The sequence below is a fragment of the Amblyomma americanum genome, chromosome 1, assembly GCF_052857255.1.
Source record: "Amblyomma americanum isolate KBUSLIRL-KWMA chromosome 1, ASM5285725v1, whole genome shotgun sequence".
In the NCBI taxonomy this organism is placed as follows: Eukaryota; Metazoa; Arthropoda; class Arachnida; order Ixodida; family Ixodidae; genus Amblyomma; species Amblyomma americanum.
In genome coordinates this window covers 67,396,112-67,424,058 of record NC_135497.1, presented here as the reverse complement: position 1 = coordinate 67,424,058, position 27,947 = coordinate 67,396,112, and the positions used below count along the sequence as shown (strand labels likewise).

Sequence of the window (27,947 nt, the reverse complement as noted above, 5' to 3'; positions counted from 1 at the left end):
AAACTCCATGACAAAATAGTGTGACTTGCTCCACACAATACCCAGCAGCATGCATTAGGTCGCGTCGTCTAGGATATGGTCTTAGAGTGCCTCGATCGGCATTTTTATTAACCCTGGCTACAGTTAGCTCGGACATCCTGTATAAGCATGTGTGAGCAGAGATGATATTTGTGTAGCATGAGCGAACAGTGTGGAAAACGTCAAACATTTTCTGAGCGACTAAATCTATACACTACCAGATGTCTGAAAGGGCATATTGAGCCTTCCAGTAGCTTTAGATCTTAAGACAAGTGAAAGCAAAATTAAAACATAAACTGTAGAGACGAGCAAAGTGAGATTGGAATAGTCGGTGGCGCAAAGCAGAATTTAGAAATTGCATCAAACGTCACAAAAATTGAATATAGATTACAACATGAACAAAAGCCTTGAATGGCGGGCTCGGTAAGAAAAGTGAACCAGAACAGGATTCAACGTTCAAAAAAGAAGGCGGGCTCTTACAAAAGAAATAAAATAATTAGGCAATTTATTTACTTGGACAGGGTGGCATTTGCCACGGGCCCGATACAAAGGAGATGCATATATTTATCTTGTAAAACAGGCCTCCGACTCCGGAGCCGTTAGCGGCTGGCGCTTAGGGAGAAGGCGACGACAAGAGTTGAACGTTCCGATGCTCGTGCCCCTGGCCAATCCCCCACCGCGGGAATGTGCCATCGTTTTTGAGGCAACAACAACAGCTCGTGCGTGCTCTGGACTGGAAAGCCATCAACAGAGCCTTAGTTCGTCAAACCAAAAATACCACGCCTGATAAGATATTATTCAATAACTGTGAACTTTCTGGCCAAGAACTGGCTGATCTCTACAATAAAGCATTTGTCGATAGCATCACGTCAGATGACAGTCTGCTATTTACAGCACCTTCAATCAACAGCCCAGTTAGCACTTTTGTTTGTCACGCAGTAACCGAGGAAGAAATACCTTGAACATTTATGCAACTTAACAATAGCAAAGCTCTTGACATTAATAATTTGCAAATAAAACCCATAAATCATGTTTTACAGTTTATTGTTCCTGTTCTCACATACATTTCCAATTTGATCATTGAGTATGGTGAGTTTCCTATGGAAATGAAAAAACCAAGGGTAGCAGTCATACACAAAGGTGGCGACCGAAATGATGTTAAGAATTACAGGCCAATATCAGTATACCGATGTTTTCGAAAGGGCTAGAAAAAATATTGTCATCTAGATTAACACATTTTTTTGATAAGATGAAGCTTTTTTCTGACGCGCCGTATGGATTTAGAAAGGGGAGATCTGCTGAAAATGCTTTGCTAACACTGAAAGAAAACATCCTGCAAAATATAGAAGATAAGCTTTTCACCCTAAGCCTATTCATAGACTTTTCTAAGACGTTTGACTCTTTCAGCCATGACATTCTTTTACACAAATTACATCTACACGGAATACGAGGGACACCCCTAAATCTCATCAGATCTTATTTATGCGTCACAAGCCAGTGCGTGCGTATTATTAATCAGCAGTCCTCTTTTCTACCCATCACAGCCGGAGTGCCTCAGGGCAGTATTTTAGGACATTTTCTCTTTATTGTGCATATTAATGACATTGTTACCATTGATTCAAAGACTCAATTTATTATCTATGCCGATGACAGCAACATTCTGTTATCTGGGCCTGATTAAAATAAACTTGTAATATGGTGTAATGGCTTGCTCGAAAAATTGGCTTTGTGGTCAAAGTGTAACGGACTCAGGATTAATTAATTAAAAGTAATTATTTTTCGGCCGCGACACAGTTTAGTGAACCTACAAGATGTTGTTCAGTGCGAAGGGGAAGAAATTGCTCTTGTTAAGGAACAGAATTCTGGGAGTGAGCTTTCCCGAAACATTAATCTGGGATTCACACATTGACAACGTATGCACAAAACTTTGCAGGACAACCGGTGCCTTATCGCGATATGTCGTTCTTTTCTCCAAGTTCATATTAAACTTAAATCTACCACGCCATGTTCTCGTCATATATTGATTATTGCAATTTAGTGTGGCTAGCAACTACAAAAGGGAACATTAAAAAGATCCACATGTTACAAAAAAAATGGTTCTCTACGTAGCTAACATTGGCTAGTTTTCTTCTACTGAACAATATTTCCGTCAGTACAATATCGTCCCCATACAAAGTATGTATGAATTTCGCATGTTGCGCTCATATTATGTTTCATCAGGCCATTTCATACAATTTATTTCTACAATCGCATCCCTTCAACATAGCAGAAATAATGCATTTACACGCAGCACTGATTTATGGCAAATTTCCCGCTTCCGCACCAGTTACAAACTACAGTCCCTTAAGCACAACCTCGCGTTAATTTTATATAAATATTCGCAATTTACCAATCCCAGCCTTAACCACTTGCGACAGTACTTCGCATCCCTATAGATGTTCTGGTGAATAACTGTTTTCCATTGTTCCAAATATTTTTCCTTATTATTTTTTTTCAGCACACAACCATTGTAATCACATTCTATAAACTTTTTTCTTTTGCACTGTTTTTCTACCTCGTGTTGGACTCATGTTATTTATTTTGATTTTGAATGTGTTTAAAATCATGCATATGAGTGTTTCATTTTCTGTTTTACATTACTACAAAATTGTATACACGTTCTACTTGTAACCACCTTTCACACATCTATCTGTGCTGTGTGTTTCAGTATCTATATTTTATGTTCCTTTATTTTTTCTGTTTTAAATATTTGTGTGACATGTCCTGCCTTGTAATACGCTGGGCCCTGGGCCTCGTCAAGCTGACAAATGCAGCTTTTAGCCCAGGCGTCCCACCAAAATTTTTTTCTGGAAATAAATTGAAATTGAATTGAATTGATCGCTGCTGCTGGACTGGACCTGAACTGTACTGGCAGTCGTTCGCGACGCAGCGCTTTGGAAGACGTCCTGCATTATACGTGGTGGAAGTGCCAGCGATCCCGTCATCCTGGAGCATCTCAGCCGCGCCATTTCAGCGATGCCTGAGACCGCCACCCAACCTGCATCACCGCTTCCCTCAGCTGTCATCTGTTCCGGCGCAGCGCGGCATTGTGACCCAGCCATCTTCAGCGGCACGGATGACACCAATGTGGAGGAGTGGTTGGCCTCCTATGAATGCGTGAGTGCGTATAACAATTGGGACCACAGCGTCAAGCTCACCATTGAGCGACCTTTATTTGAGCGACGTTGCCAATCTGTGGTCCCGCAACCACGAGGCTGACATCTCCAGCTTGACGGATCTCAAATCTAGCCTGACAAAGGTTTTTTTCTCTCCAGCTGTGTGCAAGCTTCGTGCCGAGCAATGCTTGTGCAGTCGGGCCCTACAAAGTGGCGAAAACTTTTGTATACTACACAGAAGATGTCGTCGACCTTTGCAAGCGCATCAACGCTTCATGAACAAGGCGGACAAGATCAGAAAAATTTTGAAAGGCATTGAGGATGATGCCTTCCAGATGCTCGTCGCCAAGAATCCCGAGTGTATGTCCGATGTCATCAGCTACTGCCAAAGCTTCGATGAGCTGCGCAAACAGCGCCTTTCCCCCCGCCGTGCCGGCTTTCAGGAGGCAATTTCCAGCTTTGCTCTTCCTGGGGACGCTGCTCTGGACCACCGGTCGCTCCGCCAGCACATTCAGCAGTTTGTCTGTGAGGAAGTCGCCCGCCAGCTGTGCTTGCCTACCTGCCCACCTTCCCTGCGCCGCCGCTCACTCCCTAACTCCAGCGTCTCATGCAGGAACAGGTGTCCGAGGTACTGCCTCCTCCTCCTCCTTCTCAACAGCCACTGATTACTGCTCCTCTAACGTACGCTGGTGCTGTGGGGCGACCGCGGCCCTCACCAGCTCCTCCTGTCTACAGGCCTCCTCACCACCTGTTAGAACCCAAGCAACCTGGAACTAGAACTTATCGTCCTGTTGCCCGCCTACGATCTCAGCCGCAGCCTCTCAACCCTGTTACGTTTCGCCTACGACGCGCGGTATAGCCGGCGCGGATGCAACGGACGCCGGGTCTTCGTTCAAAGTGGCGGTCATTTTGGGCCTGTTCAGTGCTGCCGTAACGCCTCCCGCCAAGCGCGTCCAGGCAGGTTTCAATGCCACGTGTCGTCGTGTGTGCGTGTGTGTGTGTGTGCATGTTGGTGCCCACGCTTGTCAAAGTGCGGCAGCCGGGGAGAGGAGCTCCCCAACTGGGAGGCGAGGAGGTCTGACCGGCGCCGGCCCGGCGGACGCGTCACTTCACGTCTCAACATGTCCGTGCGTCGCCGTCTAGTGCGACTCATCCCGAGCCGTTCCTTCTTGCCCTCGACTCCGTGGGTATAAAAGCAGCTGCCCCGGACGCCAAAGAGAGACTTCGATTTCTTCCTTCGAGTAACGTGGTCGCCCTGACCGGCTGCTCTTTTGCGATGCCAGAATAAACAAGTTGTTCTGTTGCCAGTCGACTCATCCTTTGCCGGGACCTTCAGATCTTTCCAGCTGTGCCCCAGGCCGCCAGTCCAACGCTACCCTTGGGGCTTGCAACCCATTTGCAACAACTGGTTGCCAGCGGTGAGATCCGGACAACGGAGGCCAGCAGCGAAGATATGCGGTCAACTGTATGCTGAGCAGCACAACGACCATCCGGGAGCAGTGCAACGAGCCCTGTGTGATGACTGGTTGCCTGCAGTGGAGCGACTGCGCTGAATTCTTGGCTGCGAGGTTTGGTGAGTGCGGGACTTTCTTGTTCTGAGTTTTGCCAGGCTTTTGTTAGTGTCAAAAACAGAGCTGGTAATTGTGTTGTCGTTGCTGCCGGGTTAGTTTGCGGCAAGACAATAGTAGGCAGTAGAGAAAGCAGCATTCGGAGCAGCCATGGATTTGAAGTCGTTGCGCAAACCGAAATTGCTGGAGCTTGCAAGAGAGTTGGGTCTGGATGTCTCAGACAAACTCAGAAAACCAGAACTGCTAAGGGCTATTCTTGAGTTGGAGGCTGAGGATGACGAGCTGTCGGAATGCCTTGAGACCATTGAGGAGAGGGAGCAAAAAGAGGAGCGCGAACGTAAAGAGCAAAAAGAGAAAGACGAGCGCGAACGTAAAGAACAAAAAGATAAAGACGAGCGCGACCGTCAACACGCTTTGGAAATGAAGCGTCTCGAGGTAGAGATGGAACGCGCTCGTAATGGAAGTCAGGCACACGGTGCAGGAGAACGGGTATCGTTCAAAATGACTGACCTGATGCGGCCGTTTAAGCTTGGAGAGGACATTGGTTTGTTCCTGGTTAACTTTGAGCGAACGTGCGAGAAGCAGGGGTTCTCTCGGGAAACGTGGCCACAGCGCTTGCTCACTTTGTTACCCGGCGAGGCGGCCGACGTAGTCGCTCGCTTGAAGAGAGAGGAGGCAGAGGATTTCGACCAAGGGAAATCGAGTCTGCTAAAAAAGTACAGGCTGTCAGCGGAGGCGTTCCGTCGGAAGTTTCGGGAAAATGAAAAAGGCAGAATTGAGTCATATACAGAGTTTGCCTACAGGCTTATGTCAAACATGCAGGAGTGGCTCAAAGAAGAGAAAGCGTTTGGTGACCACGAGAAAATTCTGCAGTGTTTCGGGCTAGAACAGTTTTATAGTCGGTTACCTGTGAACGTGCGGTGCTGGGTCTTGGAAAGGCCAGACGTTAGTACAGTGGCTAAAGCCGCCGAGCTAGCCAAGGAGTTTGTGACGCGTCTGGCTCGCGGAGCTAAGGACGGTCAAAAGGGTGAATTTGGCTCCAAGTCTGAGAGGCCGAAGTTCACACCCATGAGAGCAAGGGGGGACACACGTAGTGCGGATGCGAGTGAAAGCAGTCCGACCGAACGTAAGGAGACGGCGGCAGCCGAAGCCGAACGCAGAAAGCGGTTCGAGACGAGGCAAGTGCGCGTGTGTTATACGTGCCAGAAGCCGGGTCACTTTTCGGCGCAGTGTCCAGAAACAAAAACAGAAGTCGTGTGTTTGTCATTATGTAGCACTGACGAGAACATGAAGCTTCTCGAGCCTTACATGCGAGACTTCCTCGTGAACGGGAAAGAGTGCCGAGTGCTTCGTGATTCCGCAGCTACAATGGATATAGTTCACCCCTCTTACGTAGAACCCGATATGTTCACGGGCGAGTGCGCATGGATCAAGCAAGCCGTGGAAGCTGATAGCGTGTGTCTGCCCGTAGCAAAAGTGCTTATTGAAGGACCTTTCGGAGCACTTGAGACGGAGGCCGTAGTGTCATCTATGCTGCCCCCCCAGTACCCGTACCTATTTTCGAACAGGTCCGATCACCTCCTGCACGAGAAGGGGCTTTTGTTTGGTGAGGCTAGCGTTCAGGCCTTAACCAGATCGAGAGTTCGGGAGCTCGCTGCAAAGGCGGTAGTTGCGGGGCCGACGTTGTCGAACAATGAGAAAGGGTCGGAGGCGCAGCAAGCTGATACTCAGAGCACGTCCGAACTGAATAAAATTGAGCCTGTAGCGTTGAAGGCACCAGGTACTGGAGAGGAAATGCCCGACACGGGCAAGTTAGAAGAGCTTCCGGTCGAGCTTCCGGGACTAGGCTCAGTGACGAACAGGGAAGACACTGATCAGGTCATTAGTGACTTAATCATTAAAGCACCGCTGTCAGCTGAGCAGAAAACCGAACTACACCAACTCTTACAAGAGTTTCAAGGTCAGTTCTCTGAGAGGCCTGGTAGGACTTCTGTCCTTACTCATGATATAGAACTTACCTCCCCAGAGCCAGTACGATCAAAGGCGTACCGGGTGTCACCCCGCCAGCGCGATATTATGGAGGCTGAGGTAAAGAAAATGCTACAGCTCGGTGTTATTGGGGCAGGTGAGAGTGATTATACCTCCCCTTTGATTTTAGTTGAGGTACCGGGCAAGGAACCTCGTCCTTGCGTCGACTACCGCAGGCTTAATTCCATCACTAAGGATCAAATTTACCCGATCCCTAACATCGAGGAGCGCCTTGAGAAAGTTAGTAGCGCTCAGTTTATTTCCACCCTAGATCTTGTCAGGGGTTATTGGCAGGTTCCACTTACAGAAGAGGCTAGTAGGTATGCGGCGTTCATTTCACCAATGGGAACATTCCGTCCTAAAGTTTTGAGCTTTGGTTTGAAGAACGCGCCATACTGCTTTTCAAGCCTCATGGACAAAGTGTTGCGGGGACAGGAAGAATTCGCTTTACCGTATTTAGACGACGTAGCAATATTCTCCGCATCCTGGTCTGAGCATATGGCACACTTGCGGGCAGTGCTAACCCGCCTGCGCGAAGCGGGCTTGACAGTCAAGGCTCCCAAGTGACAATTAGCACAGGCCGAGGTTGTCTACCTCGGTCACGTGATTGGACAGGGTCGTCGCCGCCCCTCTGAAATAAAGGCGGCCGCTGTGCGAGACTTCCCGCAACCGCGCACGAAGACCGATATTCGGTCGTTCTTAGGTGTCGCCGGCTACTATCAGAGGTACATCCCCAGGTACTCCGATATCGCGGCTCCCCTGACGGATGCTCTAAGAAAAACAGAGCCCCAAACAGTCGTCTCGAGCGAGACAAAGGAAAGAGCTTTTAGCGCCCTAAAGAGCGCCCTAACAAGCCAGCCTGTGCTACGATCGCCAGACTACACAAAAGGGTTCGTTGTTCAGTGCGATGCTAGTGAGCGAGGCATGGGCGTTGTACTGTGCCAACGGGAAAATGGAGAAGTGGAACACCCCGTCCTGTATGCTAGTCGTAAGCTGACCTGTCGTGAGCAGGCGTACAGCGCCACCGAGAAAGAGTGTGCGTGTCTCGTGTGGGCCGTTCAGAAATTGTCATGCTACCTAGCCGGCTCGAGGTTTATCATTGAGACGGATCACTGCCCTCTCCAATGGCTGCAGACCATCTCTCCCAAAAATGGCCGCCTCCTGCGCTGGAGCCTCGCTTTGCAACAATATTCCTTTGAGGTGCGTTACAAAAAGGGGAGTCTCAACGGTAACGCCGATGGCTTAAGTCGAAGCCCCTAACGCGGGAATCCGCCTCAAAGTTGTTTGTTACTGATGTTTTCTTCCTGAGGCAGGATTTTTAACATATTGCTTTTGTTTAGTGTTTCAAAGTGATTATGTGCTTTCTAGTGCAATTTTCCAATTTGTGTACGCGTTCTGAGTGCTGCTTGACTACTGTAAGGAACTAGGCAGTAGTATAAAAGGAGAAAGAGCCTGGCAGAGCTTAGTGAGGGTTGTCTCGTGCTTGCTGACTGAGCGGTTGCGTTTCGGCGTAGTTCTAACGCTTGCTGGGAACGAGCACAAAAATGGCAACTCTCCCGAGGTCACTTTGCAGTGTCCTGTGTGATCCTGAACCTGAGAACGAGGCCTTCTCTGTGCGCTGCGCTCAAGCAACGTCGAGGGACGACCGGTTTCGATTACGAGCATCATCGAGCGACATCCCTCCGGACAGCGGATGCAGTCCCCTGACCATCGGGATCTCCTTCTCCCGGCGGGGCGGTCTGTTACGTTTCGCCTACGACGCGCGGTATAGCCGGCGCGGATGCAACGGACGCCGGGGCTTCGTTCAAAGTGGCGGTCATTTTGGGCCCGTTCAGTGCTGCCGTAACGCCTCCCGCCAAGCGCGTCCAGGCAGGTTTCAATGCCACGTGTCGTCGTGTGTGCGTGTGTGTGTGTGCATGTTGGTGCCCACGCTTGTCAAAGCGCGGCAGCCGGGGAGAGGAGCTCCCCAACTGGGAGGCGAGGAGGTCTGACCAGCGCCGGCCCGGCGGACGCGTCACTTCACGTCTCAACATGTCTGTGCGTCGCTGTCTAGTGCGACTCATCCCGAGCCGTTCCTTCTTGCCCTCGACTCCGTGGGTATAAAAGCAGCTGCCCCGGACGCCAAAGAGAGACTTCGATTTCTTCCTTCGAGTAACGTGGTCGCCCTGACCGGCTGCTCTTTTGCGATGCCAGAATAAACAAGTTGTTCTGTTGCCAGTCGACTCATCCTTTGCCGGGACCTTCAGATGTTTCCAGCTGTGCCCCAGGCCGCCAGGCCAACACTACCCTTGGGGTTTGCAACCCATTTGCAACAACCCCTGGCGCACGCAAGACAACCCACCTATTTGCTACGCCTGCGGAGTCGCTGGCCACGTGTCTCGTTCGTGCAGCAGGCGCGACCATCCTCCGCGACGCACGACATTCCGCCGTCCTCCTCGCCTGCGTCACACGAGCCGCCTCCGGATGCCTCTTCTCCTAGTTACCATTTCCGCTCCCACCGTTCGCCGTCTCCTGGCCGACATTCCCGTTCTCCGATGCTCCGCCGCCAACCCGCCGTGCAGGGACTCTGGAACATTTTTTGATTGGGGGGCAAAACTTCAAGCTTATTTTGTTATTTAGTCATCTAATGCTCATTTACATAATAAATTTTATATTTTATCGGGTTTTTTTTCAATCTTCAAAAGTTGATGCAAACTTTCAAGTTGCGGTGACCACAGTCCAGCAGTCAGGAAGACTACTAAAAGGCTTTCAAAAGAAACTGTTTAAGGGGCTGAAGTCAAGATCGGTAAGTAATTAGGAAACATCAATGGAAATTGCCCGTGTGCTCGGTGAGGTCCGAACTTTGAGCGTCGCTGCGCGTGCTCGAAAAATATGTAGCCTCAGGAGTGCAAGACCTGTTCGTAAATTGATGTTGCGTGAGCAGGAATTCAGTATTGTCATGTTCTTCCAGCACTTGTATTTTAGATTACTTCAAGCGCCCAGTGCAATCAGAAACACGCGTACGCGAAAACAATTTGGATTTAGGTCTGTTTGTGCATCGCTCGTAAAAATCATGCTAAGTCGACGCAAAACCCAAGAATTCTGTGAATTCATTGGTAATTTGAATTCACGTAAAAATTTGGAGGACGCGTAAGCTTAAGGGCGTTAAAGGGCGCCCATTAAGGGCGTGGTATACTAGTACGACTATGGCTGCGCCGCTCACGCAAACGCTCTTCTTTGTGCCGGTTAGTCAGAATTCACTGTGCGTCACACATTCCATTCTTATTCTGCCGGTATCGGCCCCTGTGCTTTTTGCGAGTGCAAGAGCTCAAGCTTGTCTCGCTCGACTTGTGTTTCGTAGGCTCTCTCAGTACAAGTTGTTACTTCGTTTCGCATTCTATTTTTTGTTGTTACTTGTATGTGGTGACATCGAGGTGCATCCGGGTCCTGACGAAACTGTTCTTAAACAAGTTTTAGACCGGAAAAAGAAAAAGAAGAAAAAGCTGTCTGCTATTGAAAAACACCAAGCGGAAAGCAAGGCTTCCATGTCGGACCTGCATGAACATATGACTAATCTAGAAATACCGCTAGCTAAGCTTCAGGATTTGCGCAGCGAGGTGAAAGAATGCAAGGAGAATTGCGAAGAACAGAAGGCCCAGCTTCTGTCACTTGTTGGTAACGTTTATGACGTTGAAAACCGAAGAAGGAGGTGCAATTTATTTTTTATGGCGCGAAAGATTAAGACGAGCATGAACCGTACGGTAATGCTGAGGAACATACCATAGACGTTTTCCAGAACAAGCTACAATGAGAAAATGTCCCAATTGGGTGATCTCATCGTCTTGGAAGGTACAGTCCGAATAAAAGGCGGCCAATTATAGTCAAGTTCCTCTCTTTCAAGGACAAGCAGGCAGTGCTATCAATTGGAAAGAAATTAAAATGTACAGATATAATTATCTCGGAGGGCTTTAAGGAAAATGTGCAGAAAAAGCTGAAACGACTATGGAATTACGCTAAAGCGAATAAAGTCGTGACTGACAAAGTAAACCTCAAGTTTACTACGCTCTGTATTAATAAGGTGACGTTCATTTATGACGAATCCCTGGATACAGTTGTACAAGCAGATTGACAGGGTTTGAAAACGGATGAGTCGGCTCTTTCTTTTCTTATTGTGAATTGCAGAAGTGTTCGAAATAAAAGTGATGAGTTTGCTAGTCTCGTTGATATGTCTAGGCCAACGGTTGTTCTTGGATCTAAATCCTGGCTCGATGCCGTCGTTGCGGATGATGAAGTGTTTCAGAAGGGTTTTGCTTGCACCATAAGGACAGCAATCGTTTCGGGGTGGCGTTTTTATTTTAGTTGATATGGCATTATGCTGTGAACAAATTTTAATAGCGGGCAGTGAAACTGAAATGCTGTGGGTAGAGATTACATTGAAGAACGCTTAGTCATTATCGGTATGTTCGTCCTATCGTCCCCCAGGAAGTAAAGTTTATACCCTAGGATACCTTTCCAATACCATGTAATTGGTGAACACCGATTATCTGTTTATAGGCGGAGACTTCAACCTTCCGGAAATCGATTGGTCATTGGCTGACGCCAGTTCTAGTGCTTTCAGCCAGTCTAGCAAAGAAGTGTTTAAGATCTGTCGCCATATTGACCAAACGCAGCTAGTCCTGGAGCCTACAAGAGGAGCTAATATTTTAGATTCGCTTTTCACTAATACGCCAGAGTTGGCACGGTCGACAGTAGTGTTACCGGGCATCGGTGTCCACCAAGCTGTGGTGTGCGATATGAATCTGCAGCATGTAAGAATGACCAATGGTGGTACGCGGCGTATCTATAGCTATCAAAAAGCACGAGTGAATGATAGTTGATTTATTTATTTTATTTTATTTATTTGTTTCTTTCTGATGCAGAAAAAGGAGCAAGAGCAAAAGGCGAAACGCCAGACGGTGGCTCTTGCCCCGCATACAGTTTGGCACAAACGTTAAACATAGCTGTAAAAAAGTTTCACACCAAAATCTTCTGGGGGAAATAAGAAGGGGGAAAACAGGGAAATAATTCATGTAATGGAAAAATAACAGTGTACAGCAAACAATAATTCGTACATGCCGACACAAAATTTTTGGTACAAAGATTGCAAATATAACAAAATTCTGAACATGGTTGTTGCAAGCTTAGAAACAGCAAAATAGCAACATCATAATAACAAAACAACAGCAAGATCGAAAACGATAATGCACTCCTAAAAAACAAATATTAGGGACAGAAACGCGGCAGATCATGTGAGTTCTAAGTTATTTTCCAGCAGCAGAGCTCTAAGCGTGTTTTTGGAGACATTAGCACTCAGATCTGTTAATTCTTGTGTTTTAATAAGAAGCTTAGCTGATTGATATTATATATGTTGTCGTCCATAATTCGTTTTTATTTTTGGCGGCCGTAAAGTTTGCTTATGGTGTGTGTATGCTGGAGCTGCATTGAATTTTTGTACACTCTAAAGCTACGCTCTTTTTATGTACAAAAGCAATTTGAAATAATAAATTTGTTTGGCCTATAACATTTTGTATTTCAGAAAAAGCGGCATTCTCCGTAGTAGTTCCGGTGGGCCCTGATATTGCTCAAATATTCTTCACACTTTTTTTGCTGGCTAATTAATTTTTTGTAACTGTAACTTGTAGTGGTACCCGAGACAAAAGCACAGTAGGAAAGTTTGGAGTAAAAGAGTGAGTAATAAAGTACAGTTCGTAGCCATTGAGGGATGAGTGGACAAATCTTAAAGAGGCAGCCAATTGTTTTACTTTGGTCAGCTATGAGGCTGTTAGCATGAGAATTACATGATAAACTTTCTTCAAACCACGCGCCTAAAAATTTTTGGGCCGTGACTTGACCTATTTCTTTGCCATCAAATAAAATTTCTAGGTGAGATTTCCTAGGCTTGTTTAGCGGTGCAAACAATATTTATTTCGTTTTCTCAATGTTCAAGCATAATTTATTTGTGTTTAACCAAGTAAACAGGTGTAAAAAATAGTTATTGACAGCATTTTCTATCTCCGGGAGTGAATGGCTAGAGAAAACTACCTTTGTGTCATCTGCATACATGATTAGGTTTGGGGTATTAGTAATAGAGCATTAATCATTTGCGTATCTTATGAACAGGAAAGGCCCGAGAATAGATCCCTGTGGAACGCCTTCTTTAACTGGCAGAACTGGAGATGAATATTTATTAGAACTGACATATTGATAGCGGTTTGACAGGTAGCTTTTTATTAATTCTAGTGGTATTCGTCATGTATGTCGCCAACCCTCGATTCCCATTTCAATGTATTTGAGACACAGGCTGAATTTATGAATATGGAAGAGCTGAGGGAAATTTTCAAAAACAAGATGCTCGAGATGCGTGAACGTTATGTACAATCATGGGTTATGACCGCGCGACGAAGCGAAATTAAGCCATGGTTCTCGCGAGGCATGAAACGCAAGGCCAGACAGAGAGCACACGTTTACGCTGCCTGTAAGAAAAACCCCCGGTTTGCAGCTTAAAGAAAAGCTCAAGCAAATAACTGAAGATATGAAAGCAGCATTAAAAACACCTAAAGATAAATTATTTAACACTTTCCATGTGCGTTTACAAAAATGTCTCACAGAACTGTCGCAATTCTTCAAAATGAACAGTAAATACGTGTTGTCAATACCGGCTCTCGATAACGACGGCCCTACCATACATGATGACGTCGAAAAAGAACAGTGCTTTATCTCATTTTTTAGTTCTGTGTACATTCCTCGTATCAAAAGGAACAACACCCTGTTACGATCCGCTGCAGTAGTCGGTGGGCCCATGAACGATATCATAATCGACCCCCGAGAAATAGAGGCCGCTCTGAAAACGCTGAACTAAGCGAAGACCGCTGGGCCTGATGGTTTGTCACCGGCTTTGCCTTCTTTATGCCCACGTGAAGTATCCAGTTATCTTATACGTCATCTTCACAAGATCTTTACAAGAAACCTCCTTACCAGATAACTGGAGACTTGCCAATGTTGTCCCTGCGCATAAAGGAGGACCGCGAAGTAATGTTTTAAATTACCGGCCTATTTCCCTTGCCAGCGTTTCATGTAAGATCCCTGAGCATGTGCTCTTCACTAATGATATGAATCGCATAAATGCGCACTCTCTTCTTAAACCCCAGTAGCGTGGATTTCGTAGTGGTTTTTCCTGTACAACACAGTTGCTTGAATTGACCTATGATTTGGCAGGACCTATGGATAGGGGCTTCTCTGTTGACTGTTTCTAGATTTTGAGAAGACGTTCGATGTTTCCTCTCACTTTTTATTCGTAGAGAAATTAGGAATGTATAATTTTAACAGTATGGTTGTGAACTGGATCAAGGAGTATCTAAATTTAAGAACACAAAAAATGGTGCTTAACGAAAAAACATCCCGCGAAGTTGATGTGTCATCTGGCGTGCCTCAAGGGTCAGTCATAGGGCTTTTAATCCTCATCTACATAAATGACATCTGTTCTGGTATTTCATCTCAAATCAGATTCGTTGCTGACGATTGTGTTTTGTACAGTTATTCATACGATCAACGACTGAAGTGTTTAACAGAGCTACCTCAACAAAATAAGTCAGTGGTGCACTCAAGTGGCGCATATTTATCAACTTGATAAAAACCGTACATATGTGTTTTTCGAGGAAAAGAACACCTCATGACTTCAGTTACACTATCAAATCAACCAACCTATTATCTGTTCACGATCACAATTATCTTGGCGTATATTTCACCCCCGTTCTTTCCTGGAGCCGACACATTGATCACATCACAAGTAAAACATGCCGAGTTCCAGATTTCCTGCGCATAAATGCAAGGAAGTTACCACTTCAGGGAAGGTATCATTGCAGAAAACGAATGTGCTGTCTGTTCTTGATTACGCCTGCGCTGTGTGGGATCCATGAGTGGCATGCGTTGTAAACCGCTTGGAAAGAATCCAAAACATAGCTATTCATTTTGTATTTCTGTTTTTTTTAATTACACTAGGAATTTCAGTGTTTTAAAAGGAAAAAAAAGCCTTGGCTGGATATCACTACAGAAACGGAGGGAAATCTTACACTGAAACTTTTTCACAACATATTTTACTCTCGCACAGGTATAGATCGAGATAGGTAATTTATTCAAGCCTGATTACGTGTCATTGAGACTACACCATGCAAATAAGATTAAAGAAATACACTGTAAAACTCAAGCTTTCAAAATGTCATTTTTTTCCCAAATATACAAGTGAATGAAGCAAGCTTCCATCTCATATCGTGTCAATACACTCAGACGAGGAATTTTCAAAAACTGTATACCTTTTAAAATAGAATACTAATATTTGTGTGTGTTGTTTGCGCGTGTTCGTCTGTTTTAAAGCGTTCCCGTGAAGCATTTTCACGATGTATTGATGGAGCTGCCGATGTGCACGAGATGTTGCGTTACCTGTGTTATTATTCTTGCCTCTTTGCCCCCCCCCCCGCTGTAATGCCCAAGGAAGCTGCGGGTACTGTGATAAAAAAATAAATAAAGCTCCGCCTTTAAGAGCAGATTGCGACAGCAGCAGCATTGCCAAGGAATCCACGGAACGAAACGCCACCGTCCTTCGGTTAGACCTCTTGCCCGGACAATTGAAGGAAAGGAAACATATCTTGGTGGACACCCGAACCGCGCCGTAAGGCAAGAAAAATGAAAATAATTTTTTTATGGAAAGGAAAGGACGCCTGACTCAGATATATCGTTGGACACCCGAACAGGGCCGTAAGGAAAGGAAATTGATATGAAAATTGGGTTTAAGTAAAGGAAATGACCCCTGTCTCACAATTCTCGCTGGACACCCATACCGCGCCGTAAGGGAAGGAAAAATTGGAGGAGACACTTAAGCTCCGCCTTAAGGATATCACGCGATAGCGTTAATGTGTTAACGCCCGTAAATGCGGAATTGGTCATTCGCTGTGAAGATCACTGGGCAGTCGTCATACCACTCCTGGCACAGTGATGCAGTGGTTCAGAGATGCACCACTGCCCTGCAATGGCACGTGCTGCCACCAGTGGGGCTTGTGCGACACAGGTTGCCCTTCTCGAGCAACCTCTCACGTCCAATCACTAACTTAACTGCCACCTGCAACAGTGAACAGCTTGCTCACAATCCGGTTGTTACAGGTTTTGATGATGCCACAAGGTCACGTGACCTCAGTGCGCCACCTGCCCATAGCTTGCATTTGTAGGGTCTTTTCGTAGATTTCTTTCGTGAGCAGCTCCGAGGCTTTAAATAGTCGCCAATGCCGCCGACGCTGGACAATTTTTTTCAATAGGGGGTACAATGATGCTCTCATGTTAAAAGCTAAAATTTCACAACAGCTGTGAAATTTCACAACAGCTGTGCGCTCGATGCTACAATGTACTGTTCCCTATTTCTGGGCTACATGCGGTACAGGCTTCCGATATTCAGTTCCATTAGAAAGACAAATATCAAGACTCTTCAAAGTGTGCAAGCGCAAGCTCTCCGTATCTGCATTGGATTGCCTAAATGTGCATCAACAGCAGCAACTGTTCTTGTTGCCAGGGAACATCTTGTTACTATATACATTGCTGTTGACACCATGAGAACACATATTCGGCACCTCACATGGGTTCCCGGTCATCACCTCGCAACACTCCCAATAATTAGGCCGCGTACTGCATTCGCCAAAGTCATAGAAGCCCATCACGCATATCTTCCATCGGAGTTCCCACCTTCCTCAAGACCGTGCTCACCCTTATGGAGTCTTCATGAACCTCGGGTTCACCTCTATATTCCAGGCATTACGAAGAAAGCTGGTGGATCACTGCCCGCTCTCAAACAACTGACATTGAATCACCTGCATTCTTACCACAGTTACCGCATACCGGCCTATTTCCCTTGCCAGCGTTTCATGTAAGATCCTTGAGCATGTGTTCTTCAGTAATGATATGAATCGCATAAATGCGCACTCTCTTCTTAAACCCCAGTAGCGTGGATTTCTTAGTGGTTTTTCCTGTACAACACAGTTGCTTGAATTGACCTATGATTTGGCAGGAGCTATGGATAGGGGCTTCTCTGTTGACTGTTTCTAAATTTTGAGAAGACGTTCGATGTTTCCTCTCACTCTTTATTCGTAGAGAAATTAGGAATGTATAATTTTAACAGTATGGTTGTGAACTGGATCAAGGAGTATCTAAATTTAAGAACACAAAAAACGGTGCTTAACGAAAAAACATCCCGCGAAGTTGATGTGTCATCTGGCGTGCCTCAAGGGTCAGTCATAGGATCATAGGGCTTTTAATCCTCATTTACATAAATGACATCTGTTCTGGTATTTCATCTCAAATCAGATTCGTTGCTGACGATTGTGTTTTGTACAGAGTTATTCGTACGATCAACGACAGAAGTGTTCAACAGAGCTACCTCAACAAAATAAGTCAATGGTGCACCAAGTGGCGCATGTTTATCAACCTGAAAAAACCGTTCATATGTGTTTTCGAGGAAAAGAACACCTCATGACTTCAGAGACACTATCAAATCAACCAACCTATTATCTGTTCACGATCACAATTATCTTGGCGTATATTTCACCCCCGTTCTTTCCTGGAGCCGACACATTGATCACATCACAAGTAAAACATGCCGAGTTCCAGATTTCCTGCGCATAAATGCAAGGAAGTTACCACTTCAGGGAAGGTATCATTGAACAAAACGAATGTGCTGTCTATTCTTGATTACGCCTGCGCAGTGTGGGATCCATGAGTGGCATGCTATGTAAACCGCTTGGAAAGAATCCAAAACATAGCTATTCGTTTTATATTTCTGTTTTTTTAATTACACTAGGAATTTCAGTGTTTTAACAGGAAAAAAAAGCCTTGGCTGGATATCACTACAGAAACGGAGGGAAATCTTACACTGAAACTTTTTCACAACATATTTTACTCTGGCACAGGTATAGATCCAGATAGGTAATTTATTCAAGCCTGATTACGTGTCATTGAGACTAGACCATGCAAATAAGATTAAAAAAATACACTGTAAAACTCAAGCTTTCAAAATGTCATTTTTTTTCCAAAACTATAAGTGAATGAAACAAGCTTCCATTTTATATCGTGTCAATACACTCAGACGAGGTATCTTCAAAAACTGTATCCCTTTTAAAATAGAATACTAATATTTGTGTGTGTTGTTTGCGCGTGTGCGTCTGTTTTAAAGCGTTCCCGTGAAGCATTTTCACGATGTATTGATGGAGCTGCCGATGTGCACGAGATGTTGCGTTACCTGTGTTATTATTCTTGCCTCTTTGCCCCCCACCCCCCGCTGTAATGCCCAAGGAAGCTGCGGATACTGTGATAAAAAAATAAATAAAGCTCCTCCTTTAAGAGCAGATTGCGACAGCAGCAGCATTGCCAAGGAATCCACGGAACGAAACGCCATCGACCTTCGGTTAGACCTCTTGCCCGGACAATTGAAGGAAAGGAAACATATCTTGGTGGACACCCGATCCGCGCCGTAAGGCAAGAAAAATGAAAATTTTTTTTATGGAAAGGAAAGGACGCCTGACTCAGACATATCATTGGACACCCGAACAGGGCCGTAAGAAAAGGAAATTGATATGAAAATTGGGTTTAAGTAAAGGAAATGACCCCTGTCTCACAATTCTCGATGGGCAGCCATACCGCGCCGTAAGGGAAGGAAAAATTGGAGGAGACACTTAAGCTCCGCCTTAAGGATATGACGCGATAGCGTTAATGGTTTAACGCCCGTACATGCGGAATTGGTCATTCGCTGTGAAGATCACTGGGCAGTCGTCATACCACTCCTGGCATAGTAATGCAGTGGTTCAGAGATGCACCACTGCCCTGCGATGGCACGTGCTGCCACCAGTGGGGCTTGTGCGACACAGGTTGCCCTTCCCGAGCAACCTCTCACGTCCAATCACTAACTTAACTGCCACCTGCAACAGTGAGCAGCTTGCTCACAATCCGGTTGTTACAAGTTTTGATGATGCCACAAGGTCACGTGACCTCAGTGCGCCACCTGCCCCTAGCTTGCATTTGTAGGGTCTTTTCGTAGATTTCTTTCGTGAGCAGCTCCGAGGCTTTAAATAGTCGCCAATGACGCCGACGCTGGACAATTTTTTTCAATAGGAGGTACAATGATGCTCTCATGTTAAAAGCTAAAATTTCACAACAGCTGTGAAATTTCACAACAGCTGTGCGCTCGATGCTACAATGTACTGTTCCCTATTTCTGGGCTACATGCGGTACAGTCTTCCGATATTCAGTTCCATTAGAAAGACAAATATCAAGACTCTTCAAAGTGTGCAAGCGCAAGCTCTCCGTATCTGCCTTGGATTGCCTAAATGTGCATCAACCGCAGCAACTGTTCTTGTTGCCAGGGAACATCTTGTTACTATATACATTGCTGTTGACACCATGAGAACACATATTCGGCACCTCACATTGGTTCCTGGTCATCACCTCGCAACACTCCCAATAATTAGGCCGCGTACCGCATTCGCCAAAGTCATAGAAGCCCATCACGCGTATCTTCCATCGGAGTTCCCACCTTCCTCAAGACCGTGCTCACCCTTATGGAGTCTTCATGAACCTCGGGTTCACCTCTATATTCCTGGCATTACGAAGAAAGCTGGTGTATCACTGCCCGCTCTCAAACAACTGACATTGAATCACCTGCATTCTTACCACAGTTACCGCATACATGTTTACACAGATGGATCCGTTCACTCGACCAGTTCTGCGGGGTCGGTGGTGATACCGGCCAGATCCATCATCATGAAAGTGAATGCGACCTATCCAACATCTTCAACTGGTGCGGAACTCGCAGCCTTACGCGCTGTGGTAGAGTTCATCAGTCAAGAACCTCCACATGACTGGACGGTTTTCACCGACTCTAGAGCAGCCCTTCAAACCCTGCAAGCTGCGCTACGCCGCGGATCGCAGGAACAACTTGTTGCTGAGATCCGTCTACTGTATCCCGGCACCGTATCGAAAGGTCATGACATCATTTTTCAATGGCTGCCAGGACACCGTGGTATTAACGGTAATCACCAGGCCGATGCGGCTGCGGGTTCTGCTCACAACGAGGACTTCCAGTGAAGATCCCAATATCAAGACCTGAGGCTGCGTGTGGGTTTCGCCCTTTGGCGCTGGAGCTCACACTTTCAGCGTGGAACACGGGATAGTTTTGCAACCTCCGCTTCACGGCACTGGACCCTGGACTGCGCCTTCGTCTTCCACATAACTTAGCACGTCGCAAAGCAACATTCTTATGCCGTTTATGGATCGGTGTTGCTTTTACCAACAACTATGCTTTCCGGATGGAGATGGCCGACAGTCCTGCCTGTGAAAGCGGTGGTTGTGAGGAGACCATCGTTCATCTTCTCTGTGAGTTCCCTGCATTTGCGAGTGTAAGACATACGCTGTGTTGTGCCCTGGACCGCCTCGATCCTCGCCCATTAACAGAACAAAAGATCCTCGGTCCGTGGCCACAGCAGTCGACTGCTCTCAAGGCATACAAGGCACTCTTTGCCTACTTGAGAGCGACTGGATTGAGGGACAAATTGTGACAGCGTTGTGCATGTGTGGGTGTTATGCCTTTTTCCCCTTCTCTCTTCCTCCTTTTAGTCCCCTAATTCCTCTTCCCCAGTGCAGGGTAGCCAACCGGAACCCCTTTCTGGTTAACATCCCTGCCTTTCCCTCCTCCTCTTTATCTATCTATCTATCTATCTATCTATCTATCTGTCTATCTATCTATCTATCTATCTATCTAATCTATCTATTTATCTATCTATCAATCCATCTATCTATCTATCTATCTATCACAACAGCTGATGTCTTTCAGGTAATGCGTTCATGCCCGCCTGACTTGTATATCAATGCAGCTCTATTTTTGCAGAAGAGTTGCCTCTAGAACATTAGCACCTGCGGCAAAGCGTCATTTCATTTGTAGAACATTGCGTGACTTGAGCTCTCTTGAAACGTTTTATGTTGACTTTGCATTACACTTTGATATCCAACCAATGTCTAAATGCAGCATGAGTGCATACATATTCATATTTGGAAACCATAGTAGGCAAAAAATTATGCTCAGAAACAAACGATGCAAAATTTTACAGAAGGAAATGTATTTCAAAACTAATAAATATATTGCAGTGAGGGGGTGATCTCTGATTGTCAACTACCACCTTACACCATTTAAATAAAACTGCAAAGCTAGAAAACGACTTAACTACAACCAGGCCTTAAGGTGCCACAGCCTTGATGATTGGTTCTGCGTCCAGTTTAAAGTTCGTTCCTTTGTATTCAACAAATAAAAAATGCCTCTTAATTTGTGCCTTTTTTGTATAACAAGAAAATTCAACAGAAAGACTTGAAACAAATGGGAGGAAAATACAAATAATTATAGAGGCACCATCTTTCACTCTTCCTCTTACCACTATTGGAGGTGAATGCTGCTTGTACAAGCTGTAGGTACTGTAAGACAGCAAAAACTGCCAGTTGAGCAACATTGCAGTAAGGAGAAAGAGGGGGGAGGGGAACCGGAAAAAAGACAAGAAGGATAAAGCTCAGAGCGAAGCTTTACAACCCTACTGGCATACGAATGATCATGACGCTGTTCTTAGACCTATTTTCCTTTTTTTCAGTGCATTAATAATAAAACTGTCACCTTGATCAGTTTTTTATACTTATTTCAATTCTGAGATTACCTTTTCTATAAATTAGATAGCTCCTAATGTAATTAACAAAAAATGGTCCAATAAAACAGTAATTTTTAATCCATGGCTACATAGTATGGCGAGTAAAGAGTGCAATAATCAAAGCAGTTTTTCTGTTTTACCGCCATTAGTAATTTTAAAACACTTGAAACAGCAACATTCAAGGTGTGGAGATACCTTGCACCCATAAATGTTGCAAAATTACAAATTTTTGAAGTGGGATTGAACAATTATGCTTCGATTATTGCATACACTGTGACTTCAGCTTTCTTTAGCAAAACAGTATGACATGTATATCTGTCCTAGATGTTGGGATTACAGCCGCGTCGGTCGAATTTCGATGTAGAAGAAATTCTAGAGGCCTTTGTCCTCTGCGATGTCAGAGCACGTTAAAAAACCCCAGGTGGCCGAAGTTTCCGGACACCTTCACTGCGGTGTCCCTTATAGCCTGAGTCGCTTTGCAACGTTAAACCCCCATAAACTAAATCCACATAAACGACATATTAAGACAGCAAGGTGTCCAAAATTTTCATGCTGTTAAATCATATGCTCCTGCACAAATTCAACCCACACGATGGTCTGAATTTAATATTATGGTTCAATTACTGTTTTGCTGTAAAAAAATGGTATAGCTGGAGGACAATAGCTATATACTCAAGAATTGTCATTAGAAAACTGATTTTTGAGTCATTTTTGATCCAAAGACCAGTGCCCCCCTTCCTTAGAGCCTTTTTTTCCAATATTCCAGCTTTAAGGGGGGATTCGGAGCTGAAGGGTCCACATTAGAACCACTGCGCCAATTTTGATGGCACTCGCAGGGGTAGTGTATCCTTATGCCATTGAAACATAACTAATATTTCAACATTTAATATTGAGTGTCAGAAACGTTGTTCACATAAGAATGAGGTAATAAATGTATCAGTTAAGGAAGTCCCATTTTATATGTAATTGTAATTTGTTTTACTTTTTCGGCATAGGTGAAGGCAGGAAAGCCCCATGTACAGGATAAGGGGAAGAAATTGCGATTACTCTTCTTAAGTATCACAACACTGAGAAGCAGCTTTCTTTTTTTGCTGTCATTGCAATTTCAAAATTCGCGTTTTTTGTCACAAATCACAGTGCCGAAAAGCAGCTTTTGTTTTTCTTCTGTCACTGCTATTTCAAAATCCCAAGTTTCTTGTCATAAAAACCTAACAACTGAGATGATAAGTGCCTTATCTTATTCCCCAGAAAATGTTAATCCAGAAACCACCTTGAAAAAAAATTTTGTCTCAGCATATATAAACGATAGTTTTCCTAAATGTGCAGTTCAGACCAAAAGTGTGGACCCAGAAAAACAGCTTCAAAGATATGAGCAACTGCAATTTTGTTCTGGGGCCTTTTTTCTCGACTAAAAACACTTGCTGGATTAGCAAGACCTTCGCCTTTGATGCGATGCTGTTGAGTAGTAATTGCTTGCAGTTTTTGTTATTTCTTGTTTTTAAAATTTGGGGAGACTATATTCTCACAACGAAATTCACATCAATAATTTCACGGAAGTGGTGTAAGCATCAAAAAAAGCAACGTCTTAAGAAAAATAAAGCCTAACAATCTGACTTCAAACGCCACAAGACGTGTTTCTGCCAATCATTGATTTATTTTAATTTTGCTTACCAATTACGGCTCGCAATGCTAAAATTATATTGTTTTTGCTTCCATCTCTAACGCGTGTTTGCTGCATTGTTGGCAAAATGCCTAAACAGGTCAGAACAGACAAAAATAAATTACAATATATACCAATTTTGCACTACACTGCGTGCTAGAAACATTTTTAGAGTGCCTACAAAACCTTTGCTGGTGCGATGTCAGTGCACGTAAAAGAACCCCAGGTGGTCTTAATTCCCGGAGCCCTTCACTATGGCGTCTTTCATAGCCTGAGCCGCTTCGAGATGTTAAACCCCCAGAAACCATAAAGAAAACCTTGGTCACCATATTCATGGGAAAACATTTAATTTTCTGCATTTCTATCGCGCAAAACATGACCAAGTTTAGTGAGGCATTCTTTCTTTTAGAACTCTTGCTTTTGATGCTCAAAGGGGGGATTACAATTTGGAATGAAAGTAATGCTGATGAAAGACAGCAGCTGTTTGGAGCTTGAGTTTTTACATAAAAAGGAGCGGAATAAAGCAAACGCTTTGTAATTCTGCACCGCAGACATTATGCATGTCATATCTCATATGAAAATGAGGAATTTTGGTGCATGAGAAAAGCAACATTCTAAAGCAGTCAATTTTCTGTTTAAATGTTTGCAACTCTTTCATAGTTTCACCAAATAGAAAAGGCTTAGCACACATCCCAAGGAATCAATAATTAATCCATGCTGAAAATTTCACTGGAATTGGACAAGCAGTTTAAAATTTTATTTTTAATCTCCCTTGGTCCCACATGTTATTCCTAAACAGTAATCTCTTCCCCTTATAAAGAAGTTATTACTCCTTAGCATCTATTCAAGTGCAGACATATAGCTACAAAGGAAAGCTATATAGCTTTCACAGAAACTTCATGGTTAAAGAACAATTCAGCCTAGTCCGGCACGTCCGTGAAGTCTTAGGTCTGGAAAGTCTTCACCTCGGACCTGGACGAAATGTTCTTTAACTACGAAGTTTCAGTGAAAGCTGTAAAGCTTTCCTTTTTAACCCTATGGCTGCATATGAATGGATACTAAAGGGTAATTACTCCTTTATTACAAACCTACTCCACCTTGGGGGATTCGCTAAGACATTGGACTCTTAAACTGATGTTTCGAACGAAACTTATCCAACATAATTTTAGCTGTTGTAAACAACAGCTAAATTGAGAATTATACTGTCAGAAGAGCGCTAAAATGATTAAATATCACGAATTCTTACAACCTAAGAGTGAATTTTTGTAACAGAGAATGCCAACATAATAATCATTCCAATTAAAAAAATGGAAAAATGGTAAAATGGTGACTGCCAACTGAAGTGTGTTTTCAATGCAGTAAGTATGGTTTTAAACATGAATTTTGCACAGAGAGAACAAAACATTACCACCAACATCCCAAACAAGCTTTTCCTAACGAAGAAAATTTTAGTCCAGAAGAAAACATTTATGACACCAGGCTGTTACAGAAGAGCATGTACTCCCGACGCATCCACTGTCACTGGGCTTCAGCTAGCAGGTGCTCAGACAAGAAGGTATCTCTCCAAGACGAATGCTCCCCGTGCATGTCTCCACGCACCTGCCCCATCATGCACATACCTCCAGAGGCTACGGGCTTCGCAAATCACTCACCGAGGTCAGGAAGCTGCACAGAGTCACGCAACGAAGTGTGTACTTGACTGTGATGGGAGTGAGGTCGTAGCGGAACCAGATGGCAGGCATGATGCGACCCGTGTGCGGGATGGTCACGAAGCTCTGAACACACAGAGAGAAGAGAGAGTGAGCTACTGGCAAGAAGAGATAAAAGCAGAGCTCGAGTGCACACCTTACAGGCATATGTGTACTGCTAGGTTTCTATCCGTCCGGCTCGAGACTTTTCATACATTGTGGGAAGAATCTTCATGACATAGTAAAGGGTCTCAATTCCTGTAGCAAGGAGATAAGTATGCATAAGGCTGAAGAGCAAGAAAACTGTTCAACGGAAGACTTGCAATCACGCAGCTCAAGGTGCGACCAGTTGACAAGCCGCTGCATCCTTCGTTGGAAGTTGCTCACCATTGGCTCCAGACTTGTCTATTTCATCCAGGGAGTTGAAACTGCCCTTCACCTCATCAGTCTAGTGAATGCAACAAGAACATATGAAAGCAGACTGCACCACATGGAGATGCAGAAAGGCAAAGGATAAGGCTAAATACTCACCATTTTGACAACAAATGTAGGGTCATGAATTATGTGAGTCCTATAAATCTTTTCTGGCTGCTTAGCAGCTGCATGAGTGGACACATGAAATTTTCCTGGTACCTGAAAATTATGACATTGTATCTTTTTCAGGATGGAAAATATCTAAGAGCATAAGCATGCAGATAAGCCTTTGGCACTAACCAGCTATGGTTCTTAATATTTCATAATCTGGGATTATTCTCAATTTTCATTTTTGCCCACTAAACGTTAAGAAAGGCACTCTTTGAGAATGAGCAATGAATAAATGTCACCACAATATAAAATCTGCCGTTTTTTGTTTTCTATCAGAGCTTCTAAGCGTTAGAAAAAGAGTTAGTTAAGAGAGTGAGAGTTAGCAAAAACTTATGTTTTCCCGCACCTTGTGTGTGAAGAACTTTCCCTCAAACCGACAGCCGAAGCCCGCACGTGTCTTCTCAGAATTTTCAACAAAGCCAGCTTCGTCACGTCCCATGTCATCCTGAATGTCGAGGCCCACAACTGGAACCATGTATTAATCGCAGTTAATTTCGTGCTCATCAAATGCACAGGCGACGCACGTACCGCTGCAGTCGAGCTTGAGGAGCGTGATATTGATGGACACGGGGATCTTTTCTGTACTGCTTGGATTGTCTACAGACAGCTCACTGACCCTGCAAGTGTACACCTGTATGATTGGCCTGCACCAATATCTGGCCGAAGCGCAATCGGCGGCAGAAATTACAGCTCAGGCGACATGTACGAGAAGAACTCGGACAGGAAGAGGATGTAGATGAAGAAGCAGCTGAGGATGGATATCACAGCGCCAATTACTGTGGGCTGAGTGAGGTCTTTTGTAATCTTGCGGTAGATATCAAACCTGCACCCAACATGTCAATACCATAAAGTAAATGTGAGAAGCAAGTAACGCCTACAGGGATACCGGTTGCAATCGCTAAATGTCGGCGCCGGACTGCGCCACTATGCTTGAAAGGCGCCGGCATATTATGCGCCCCGCAGCCAGCCTTTTTGCCAGCGCACTTGGCGACAGGTGTGAAGATATGCGGTCCTGTGTTGCTAAAGAGTGCATATGCGTACACGTAAGCAATTTGGCGGATGCTCCCTCAAGGAGGCCGCAGCCGCCACGTCCTACTCGTCCCAGCGCAGCACTTTTATTGACCACGGAATGGAATGCAATGGTGGTGTGATCGGCGCTGTATTAAACAAGGAGAGTGGGGAGCTCTCGATCACGCAAGCACGGCGCCCGGAGTGTTACGGTCATATAAAGCATTGTTTTGCTCAAGTGGGTAAAATGCGGCATAGTATGATTGATAAGAGGAGTGTCATTAATGTTCGCATACATACCTTCTGACATCGAATGCCATGTTTAAAAATCTGTGCAAAAGAAACGTGGCCGGCTAGCAGTGACGACTCGATAGATATGCCGGTACCACTGGTACTACATTCAACGCGGACAGCTGGCCACGCCACGGGCACTGTCAGCGGCAGCACACGGAGTCACGGAGGCGCGGCGAGAGCGACTCCCGCCGGTGCTGCCACTGGCGGCCTCCCACCCACGTGCCGGAGGCTGATTGGCTGCTGGCACTATGCGCGACCGCCGGATGCGCGCGTCGTCGGTCGTACCAAACGTACGCGATAACGACCGTTACGACTGCTCTCAAGTCTGCGGGAGTGCTAAACCTACTTCCTGCACGTTTTGGAGCGCGGTAATCGCAACAGCACAGCGGGCATATGGCGCCCACGGTCTTTAGAGAGGCGCTACGAGCACGTCACACGGGCCACTTTCGGTTTAAGGCTTCCATTTAGTTTTCAGGTTATTGTTCGCTTTTCACTTCGTAACAAACAAATAAGTTTTTTGGGAAGAGAAAGGGCGCAGTAGCTGTCTCACTTCTCGGTGAACACGTCAACAGCGCAGTGAGAAACGGGTATAGAGGATGGAGTAAACACAGAAATAAATAAAGGGTGCCGAAGTGCGTGTCCGGAATAATTTTGATCACTCTAAGGATCGTTCCGACATAAAAGTGTGGTATCTGTTCATAACAGCTTAGCGCCGCCAGGGAAGGGATGGGGGGAATGAAAGAAGGAAGAGAGAAAGAGGCGCCGGAATGGAGGGATCCGGGCGAGGTCGCGCCGAACGACGGAGGAGTTGCGTGGACTCCTCGGCAGCGCTGCAACACGCTCTCGCGTTCCACGCCTAACGGCGAAGCTTACCCGACCTCCAATTTTTCCTTTCTTCTAACCCAATTTTCAATTTTCCTTTCGACCCGCCGCGGTGGCTCAGTGGTTAGGGCGCTCGACTACTGATCCGGAGTTCCCGGGTTCGAACCCGGCCGCGGCGGCTGCGTTTTTATGGAGGAAAAATGCTAAGGCACCCGCGTGCTGTATGATGTCAGTGCACGTTAAAGATCCCCACGTGGTCGAAATTATTCCGGAGCCCTCCACTATGGCACCTCTTTCTTCCTTTCTTCTTTCACTCCCTCCTTTATCCCTTCCCTTACGGCGCGGTTCAGGTGTCCAACGATATATGAGACAGATACTGCGCCATT

At 45.3% G+C, this 27,947-nt stretch overlaps 1 protein-coding gene and 1 non-coding gene across 4 annotated transcripts in view; one reads left to right on the top strand and one right to left on the bottom strand.

Moving 5' to 3' along the window:
* Window positions 1-9,116: 9,116 nt before the first annotated feature.
* The window catches only part of LOC144133236 (endoplasmic reticulum-Golgi intermediate compartment protein 1-like), a 36,993-nt gene continuing 18,162 nt past the window's right edge, over window positions 9,117-27,947 (bottom strand). For 2 of the 3 annotated variants that reach the window (XM_077666158.1, XM_077666149.1), the window contains 6 exons: window positions 25,966-26,054; window positions 25,784-25,902; window positions 25,384-25,485; window positions 25,240-25,300; window positions 24,817-24,939; window positions 9,117-9,335 (listed from right to left, as the gene is read on the bottom strand). In XM_077666158.1, the coding sequence (XP_077522284.1) occupies window positions 9,214-9,335; window positions 24,817-24,939; window positions 25,240-25,300; window positions 25,384-25,485; window positions 25,784-25,902; window positions 25,966-26,054 (616 nt within the window). In that variant the 3' untranslated portion in view covers window positions 9,117-9,213. Of the gene's footprint in view, window positions 9,336-24,816; window positions 24,940-25,239; window positions 25,301-25,383; window positions 25,486-25,783; window positions 25,903-25,965; window positions 26,055-26,125; window positions 26,450-27,947 lie in introns of those variants that run through there. The other variant, XM_077666162.1, reaches the window with a different exon arrangement.
* Window positions 27,668-27,739, top strand: TRNAS-ACU (transfer RNA serine (anticodon ACU)). The gene has a single exon. It is a non-coding gene; the product is annotated as a tRNA-Ser (tRNA).